General features: G+C 37.6%; 1 protein-coding gene across 2 annotated transcripts in view; it reads left to right on the plus strand.

Annotated features, from left to right (window-relative positions):
- The window catches only part of LOC107752420 (G protein-regulated inducer of neurite outgrowth 1-like), a 5,532-nt gene extending 800 nt beyond the window's left edge, over nucleotides 1-4,732 (plus strand). The window contains exons 1-2 of one of the 2 annotated variants that reach the window (XM_016568373.1): nucleotides 1,115-1,301; nucleotides 2,469-4,732. In XM_016568373.1, the coding sequence (XP_016423859.1) occupies nucleotides 2,544-4,622 (2,079 nt within the window). In that variant the 5' untranslated portion in view covers nucleotides 1,115-1,301; nucleotides 2,469-2,543 and the 3' untranslated portion in view covers nucleotides 4,623-4,732. Of the gene's footprint in view, nucleotides 1-1,114; nucleotides 1,302-2,468 lie in introns of those variants that run through there. The other variant, XM_016568374.1, reaches the window with a different exon arrangement.
- Nucleotides 4,733-9,443: the final 4,711 nt, after the last annotated feature.

Raw genomic sequence — 9,443 nt, forward strand, 5'->3', positions numbered from 1 at the left:
AATTTTATTAAATTCTACAATTGTTTTGTTATTTTATTATATAATGTGCATTGTATGACAATTATAAAATGAAATTTAAAAAACAATTATAAAATGTGTATGCGATGCACATATTTATATACTGTAAAATTTCATTTATAAAATAATACAATTATATATGTTGTTTAATTTTATTAAATAACTCATGCAGTGTACAACAATTATATGAAATTTAAAAAACAATAAAAAAGTGTGTATATATATATAATTATATAATATGGATTGCATGAGACGTGTCTCTAAAAGTGTCATGCAATGCTTATATTGTTATGAAATGTAATTTTATAAAATTGTACATTATGCATTATTTTACTATATAATTTTAATATACTAATACTATAGAATAGAATATATTTCATTATTCTGATCTTTAAGTATTATATGTATATATATATATATATATATATATTAGTATGATCATATTAATATAACACATTGAGAGCACTATGTGGAGTCAATGCATGAAATCTGTTCATTATTCTTCATGCGAAATATAGAAACCATATTTGCTGTGGGCTCCAGTGTTTTGAGAGTATCCGTCTCACTTTACTAACCATCAGCTCAGGTGCTGCTGACAGTCATTACTGGTTACTAGGCAACCAAACCCCTGCCATTGTACCAGCAACAACTTTAATATGACAGATAAAGTAGATTTAATGAGATCCAAACTCATTGTGAAAGCTGCATATAAGCTATAAATGCCAACATGTATATGGATTCGTAAGGTGATATTTAATTACTAAATTCAACATTTTCTATAAGCCAGACTTTAGAGCATTAAATAATAATAATAATAACAAATATTGATCTTAAGTTGTAATTGTGAATGGAAAATGTACATCAGGCATAACATTATGACCACTGACAGGTGAATAACACTGATTATCTCTTCATCACTGCACCTGTTAGTGGGTGGGATATATTATATTAATAAACTCATTCCAGTCTATTGAGATAAAATATGTAACGTTAAATATTAAATAAATTAAGGATTTTAAACCCAGCTGAAAGCAAAGAAACCTGATGTATGCTTACATCTCTAAAATACCAGTTGATGTTTTGGAAAAATGAGATGCACATCAAAGTAAATCAATACGTGACCTGTATTCCGCGCGCGCGTCGTGCTCTCCTCGCGTATCTGATGCAGAACAGAGCGTCGTCATTTATTCAAGCACGAGAGGGAAAAACTGCACAGTTTCAGCATCATTCAGAAGAGCGCATCGTCCTGGCAATGTCTGGATCGATTTGGGAGGCATTAAACTGTGAGTATGGTTGTGCGTAATATGCGCTTGTGTAGTTCTTTAATAGCGGATCGTGTTTACTTATGTTACAGTGTTTATGGGCGTCGCTGATGGATGTGTAGATGTGTTAGAATCACTGTCCCTCCTTTGAAGAAGCGGTAACTTGTTAGAACAGATTAGAATCGAATTAAATGTTACATTATATTAATGTAAACGGAGAATTAAAACTAAAACACTGAAATAAGGTATAGCTTAAAATAAGAATAAGAGATTTGTATCAACAGCTGCAGCTTAACCTAGTCAGACTGGTCTGTTTTGGACCCTTCTTAAAAGATTTTTTCTTTTCTTTCTTTTTTTCCCAGCGGGGAAATTTGAGGTTTTAAGTTTATTATTATTTTATATTTTATTTATTTAAAGGGGTCATATGATGCTGCTAAAAATAACATTATTTGGTGTATTTGGTGTAATGAAATGTGTTTATGCGGTTTAAGGTTCAAAAAACACATTATTTTCCACATACTGTACATTATTGTTTCTCCTCTATGCCCCGCCTGATTTGGTTCTATTTTCATAAGTGGCACATTTAAAAAAAAAAAATCCAAACTGATTGCACATGTAAAACAACCATCATTCAAAACTTGCTTCCATTAGGGTTGTAAGGATTCCCTTCCGAAAATTAAGCATGGTTTTATAGTAAAAGTGTAGTAACTGTTTTTTTTTTAGCGTATTGATTACCATTTGTATAACCACAATTTTACTTCAAATACCATGGTTAAATGTAAATTGTTAGTGTATTGTTAATTTGTGGTTACCATGGTTTAGCTATAGTAACTATGGTTTTTTGGTTTTAATTGTAGTAAAAAGGGTTGGTTTAATCAGGTGCTAAATGTACAGTCATCATTACACCAGGAATGCATTTACAGTACATAACTGAACTGACATAAAATCTATAGTTCCTGTAATCCTGTCTAAACCAATGTCAATTAAAATGTTTGATCAATGAACATATGACAGTGAAAATTCAACACTTGTGAAAACAGCAGAAAAACTAATCAGAAAATGTAAAAATATATTTACATGAAAAATCATAATTTATAGTTTTATCTTGACTTATTTACAGTAGGTAAACAATTTCATCAAAACATTTTTAAAAAGATTTAACTAAATCTGCTGTTTTTCTCTTCACAGATGTGTCACACCCACAACTAAGACATCATTAAATCAGAGCTCTCATTGTCGTCTCCTTCAACTATAATCAGTTTCATGGAATCCCGACCTGATTTCCTTCATCCCCCTGGAAATAATGAGCCTAAGGCATGCTGGGAGTCCAAGCCCTCAAGCCAGCACAGAAAGGGAAACCTCTCTCCTGGAACCAGGACAAGACTTGGAGAGAATCATGGCATTGAAGTAAAAGCTAAAGAACAGGAGGAGCGATCCACCTCCAGGGAATCTGCCGGCCATATGAAAACACTAAAAAACACTGCATTAGCCACCGCTGCCATTCCAGCCGCAGAACCCCTCCCTGCGTCCACAGCTGCATCGAAAATACCCACCATGCACTCAACGACAACCAAGCAGGTCACTGCGGGAATAGCTAACACAATTGCTACGACTAAAACAGGATCAAAACCACCAAGCAAAACAACTGCACCTGGAGTGGAGGTCTTAAGTTTATCCAGCCAAACTGGACCCAGTGGGCCAAAACTGAGATCCCCAAATGCGAGCCATGAGAAAAAGCTGCAAGCGAGTGCGAAAAAATTTCTCAAAAACATGCAAAAAACTGCCTCAGCATCTCATATCGTGGGCTCCACAGACTCCCCACAAAAGACGCTTCAAAAAACATCGTCTGCTTCCCAGATTTCCTCTACCGACTCTTCCAAGAGTCTCAACCGGACTTCTCTCTCGCACATTCCTAGAGCCACTTCCAGCCCCAAACTTAAACCGCCCCATCCTGCATCTCTCAAAGTGGACAAAACCGAGCGGAATAGAAGAGTCACAGGCAAAGAAGGACTGCTGTTGACTTCTCCGAAAGATAAAATGATTGACACATTGGTGGAGAGCAAACTGCAACAGGGGACGGAAGCAGCAATGGGGGAGAGTCCTCGGGGACGAGAGGAGCCGGAGATAAAGAGTGGGAATGAGAGAGAAGGAGTGGAAAGAGAGGATGCTGTCCTTCAGGGACACGGTCTTAGAGGAAGTGATGTCATCACGATTAACTCCAAAGGGGGTGAAGAAACGTCTTCTCCGTCGTCACATCGAGCAACAAACCCCTCTATCAAACAGCTGAGAGAGCAAGAAGACAAAACTGACGTATATGTCACGACCCAAGAGAGACACGCAGGAAAGAGTCAGAGACTGTGGGAAAAGAAGGGAAGGGAGGAAGCTGAGAGTGAGGAGAGAAGGAACACAGGAGAGGGAAAGAGGGAAGCTGAGATTAAGAATGATAAAATGGCGACTGAGGTCAGGAAGGATGCTATGATGAACGAAAACAATAACATTCCGACACCCAAGAACTTGAAGGATGCAGTGACAATTACAGTTGAAGGTTTCCCAGTCACCAAAATGAAGGATGCAGCACTGCAGGTGGATCTGCAACCGGTGTACGTTGACGTCGAGGTCCAGGCGGATGTGGAGGTCTGCAGCAGATCCACAGACATGAGTCCAGTCCACGATTCTCAACCCCACCAGTTGAACCCTGAGACTGACCTCAATCCTAAAGGTGGCCTGCACAATGAGCTCAACCCCGACAGTAACTCGGACTCCGATTGGTTGCCAACTGTAGCCTTACCGGACCCCAAACCAACAGGAGCCAAGCCTAGATTTCTAGGTCCACCCCCTTACAAGTCCTCCAATAGCCAGAAATCTCTTCAACACATCTGTCAAATAGAGATTGAGCTCCGTAGCCAGTCCCTGCAACCTCTTGGTTCGGTTCCTTCTCAAGTAACCATCAGTGAATTTGACGCAACTTGTCAAGTGTCGCCCAGAGTGGCGGAGGACTCCTTGAAGCTGCTCAACTCTGGGAGAACAGCAGGGGTGGAAGGAGAAAAGGAGGAGAGTGGTACACCTCAGGAGATCGTCTGGGATGAGCAGGGAATGACCTGGGAAGTCTATGGAGCGTCGCTGGACATGGAGTCCCTGGGATTTGCCATCCAGAACCACGTGCAGTGCAAGAGCCGTGAACACGAGCGGCGTATCGGCACGCTCCGGAAGTCCATATGCCTCTCCGAACAATCGCCCGGAAAGGACAGGACAGGAAAGAGGAAGAGGAACATCTTCAGATCGCTGTTTGCTGGATCAAAGTGCTGCTCGAAACCACGACCCAAAGAGGAAGCGGAAAAGTGACTCATTGTTATGTAAATGTATTTTGTAGATAGTGCTACACTGGAGAATGTATAGCAGACCTAAAAATGTCAAAAAAAATATGTAGCCTACTGTTGCTTCATTTACGGTTTAGACCAGGGGTGCCCAAACTCTGTCCTGGAGGGCCGGTGTCCTGCAGAGTTTAGCTCCAACCCTAATCAAACACACCTGAAGCAGCTAATCAAGGTCTTACTTGGCATACTAGAAACTTCCAGGCAGGTGTGTTGAGGCAAGCTGGAGCTAAACTCTTGACTATGATGAAGTGCATGAGACTGTGTCCACTGTAGAGGCGCCACTTTTGGCCATATTGGTGCAGACTACTACCCAACTGTCAACCTTTCAGGTTTTGGAAGTCTGGAATGTTCTTAAATGTCTCTTAAAGGGATAGTTCACTCAAAAATGAACATTCTATCATCATTTACTCACCCTCATGTCGTTCCAATCCTTGTATGACTTAATTTCTTCTATGGACCCCAAAAGAAGAATGTGTTGAAGAACATCGGGTACCAAAAGAAATTGTACCCCACTGACTTCTGTTGCATGCCTAAAAGAACCCAAAGACATTTCTTAAATGAAACTAATAGAGTTTTGGATGAATATGATTCATTTTACAAGACTAATTTCCTGCCCCATCAAACACCAACTTGTAGACGTTGTTTTGGATTAGCGTGTTCACACTGTTGGTATTTGTTGAAGCAGAGTGGAAATCGCAATTGTTTCCCAACATTTTAAATCCAACATCCAACTTTAGAATTTTTGAAATGTTGGTATTCGTTGATGCAATGTGAACTAGCTTAGTTAATGTGCTAATTTAAAAATTAATCTAAATGAATTGTTCATTATTATGTAACCTTATTGAAAGGTCCATGACATTTTTGTACAGGCAAAATTTGTCTAGTGTCTTCACTCTTAGTATTAACTTGTGTAAAAGCTGAATGTCACTATATTTAGGTTAACATTTCAAAAATGAACTTTTTTAATCACTTTTCTTTTTTAGAAAAAATAAACTTTTGTCTGAGAACTGGTCTGACAGCAGTTTCTGTATTACACTGTTTTTAGGAACCTTGTAGGTTTTCTCAGAACAGTTAATGACTGTCTAACTGAGAGCATTGATTATGTTCAGTCACTGTGGTCACTCACTTGCACAACTGAGCAACTTCAAGCACAGGTAGTTGTTATTTATGCTGGTAGACATTAATCCTATTAAAAATGAATGACTTCCAGTTGGTTTATCACTGCAAAAATGCTCTCATTGTGTGAGCGTCCTGTAGAGATACATGGTCCTCGGCTGATAATCACTGTAGAGCACTTTAAAGGAATAAAATAATGTTTGTGATGTTCTACATGATGTGATTTTTAAAACTTTTTTCAAGTTGAATTGTTAAAAAAGCTTGTGCATGAGCCTGTTTTTTGTTTTCTGATGTGAGAGCCCTTTTAACTACGATTGAGTCCTTGCACGGTGTATGATTTTATGTTATTTTTACCATAGTATCAGGACTTGACTGAATGAGGTCTTTGTGTTTTTGTGAGAGCTCTAAGTGATGTCTGCTGAATATTTTATCTTTTCCGTGTGAGGGAGCAAGACGTTGATATTGACTTTACAGAAGCGAGTGTGGACTAAATTTAGGTATCTTTGTTCTAAATAATGTCTGAATTTGAGTCTGGCTTTAAATATTTCACTCAGGAGTGCAGCATGTACAGCTACCGTGTCCTGTGTTCGGTCGACATTATGGACCCTACAGAGCATCTGCCCTACATACTTAAGTGAAATTAACTGTGCAGCAAATGATGGTGTGATGGTTCTCTTTCATACACCTGTTTTGCTCTCTTTATAGTGTTTGTGTGGCAGCGCTGTACTGATGTCTCTCAAGCATTCTGGCGAGTGTTCAAAACGTCTGTTAACATTGTTAAGTATAGTAAACATTAAACTTCTGCTATTCAGCCTGGACTATTTAACATACAGACTTCACAGACTTTTGTTGATTTTCAGCATTAGATGTGTACTTCTGTTAATTCACGCACAGATTTAGAAATGTAGCATCACTTGTTCACCAATGGATCCTCTGCAGTGAATGGGTGCCGTCAGAATGAGAGTCCAAACAGCTGATAAAAACATCACAATAATCCACACCACACCAGTCCGTCAGTTAATGTCTTGAGAAGACAAAAGCTGTGTGTTTGTAGGAAACAAATCCATCAAGATGTTTTAACTTCAAACCGTTGTTTCTGGCTAAAATACGAGTCCATAATATCGCTTCCTCCAGTGAAAAAGTCTGTCCCCTGTTGTCTGTCTCATCAAAATCCACCTACATTTGTTTAGAGCTGTTTTGGACTGTTTTTTTTTTTTGCTTGTAAATGGTGCTTGTATGTGCATATTTCTCTCCTGATTCAGACCAGACATATGGATAGACATTCGAAGTTAAAAATGTTTCGATGGATTTGTTTCTTACAAACACACAGCTTTCTCAAAATGTTACTGGAGTGGAGTGGATTACTTGTGGATTATTGTGATGTTTTTATCAGCTGTTTGGACTCTCATTCTGACGGCACCCATTCACTGCAGAGCATCCACTGGACTGTTAACAAGTGTTGCCAGTCTTTGCTAGTGCTGCTGTTTCCTTAGAAAAACGTGAATCTCATTGCAATTCATGTTATGGTCTCCTCAGGAATGAGTTATTTATAGTGCATTAAAACGTCTGTGTTTTGAGTACTTGCTGATCTTTTATTCAGGACTTCTGCTGTGTTTACAGCGGAAACATGCTGTGATCCATCTGTGTGTGTATGAGGGAGAAAGAGAGGCCAAACACACACTGGTAGTGCTAATGTCCCTAATACATGTTTAAATCAACCATATTTGGGACTGTAACACATTTTAGTTTAGTTAAAATTGATCTTTTGATGTTCTACAGAGGCATTCATAATTCTAATACTCCTATTGGGTATTCGTGTTCTCAAATCTGTTTTGTTTTATGTTGGATCCTCTAAGAAGAAACACCATAAAGATGCTTTGGTTTGAGGAATTTATTTATTTATTTGGTGTGTTTCATCATGTAACCAAACCAAATAGATGGTTAATATCTTAGCAGTATTATAAGACATTATATATTACGTTATATCCTCCTGGGACCCAGGCATAGACTTTAAATATAATATTTTGTAATTATCATTTAAATCTGACTAACTTTAAAATTGTTTGTCGTAAATAAACCTCTCTTACACGTCTTACACATACATGTCTTCTGTAGAGGACACCAGGACAAACAGCTGTTAATCAGGCATTTTGGGGAAACACAACAAGAAATTATAGATCAATATTCCTATGAAATATGAGATATTCTTATGAAAATGTTGCCAAGTTATTACTCCCATTATAACACTTCTTTTTTTCATTATGGTTTGCCCCAAGAACACATTAATATGCAAATTAGATGCAGTGTACAGATACAGTGTATAGAATGGGAATACCAATTTATGGGCATTTTACGCACATATAAAGTACAGTAGTATATCAAATCATCCTGTTATATCTTTCATAACATAGTTGAGAATCATCTTTGTACAAAGTTTGGTTAAAAATAGTCTGAAACCTAAAAACTGATTGGTGAATGAAAAAATAAATAATTGTTTTTGCCTATACATGCCTTTTCATGTCTATTTATTGTTTTAATAACTTAGTCCTGGCGTCCTCTACAAAGGACATAGAATAAAATGTTTCTTCTCCATTTGTTTCTTATGCTCCATCCAATGTAATGACATACAAAAACAACAATTCACAAAACATTTTTTTCTGGTTCTCAGGAGGACAAAGTATTATCTAATGTTTTAATGATTGAAACACACAGATTTCCATGTTAATGCACAAGAAAGGCTAGGAAATTCTGTTTCAGTTGGTTTTTAAAGACTAGTCATTTGGGTATTTACATGGTACTTTTCAAAGAACAATATGGTACAAGCTCCTAGACCATAGCACACGTCCATGGTACTTTTTTTGCTAGTTGTACTTTTGAATACTTACACCTCATGTATGTGTCACTCGTATGTAACTAGTGACACTCAAGCACTGAAAGGCATTTCACAGAGGAAAGAAATTGCTTAAACTAAAAACTTGAGCTACTTGTGAGAAAAAGATTTTGTCCCTCCATCCTACTGTTGGTCTGTGGTCTTAAATATAATCTTTAATAAAACAATGATTCGTTAATTATGAGGTGTAACAAAAAAATAATAATAAAAAAAATCAGGGACCGTGTTTTTTGTTTAAAAATAGTCTGAAACCTAAAAACTGATTGGTGAATGAAAAAATAAATAATTGTTTTTGCCTATACATGCCTTTTCATGTCTATTTATTGTTTTAATAACTTAGTCCTGGCGTCCTCTACAAAGAACACAGAGTAAATATCTTTTTTCAAAAATGTTTCTTCTACATTTGCTTTTTAATGCTCCAACCAATGTAATGCCATAAAAAACAACAAAAACTTTTTTATATAAACGAACAGAATTAAAACAAATCAAGGAAATCGGAAACCGCTCACACACCCCCTCATCTGATTGGACGAGTGGAGGTCAAAGTCGGCCTGTGATTGGATACTGTTGTGAATAACCTTCTGCGTACGCTACAGAAATCGAACAAACGCATAGAATGGTGTTTTGGGAGGGCGGGGCTTAGTAGCTCGGACGCTGTCTCTGATTGGTCAGGTAGGATGAGTCTAAATAGTAATTTCCTCCCTGTTCATTCTCCACTCCCTAATTTCCATCCAGTGTCTGTCAAAGTTTCTCTGTGCCATTATTCCGGTTTTAATTACTATC

Source organism: Sinocyclocheilus rhinocerous, unplaced genomic scaffold (assembly GCF_001515625.1).
Source record: "Sinocyclocheilus rhinocerous isolate Xijiao unplaced genomic scaffold, SAMN03320098_v1.1 scaffold3306, whole genome shotgun sequence".
Taxonomy (NCBI): Eukaryota; Metazoa; Chordata; class Actinopteri; order Cypriniformes; family Cyprinidae; genus Sinocyclocheilus; species Sinocyclocheilus rhinocerous.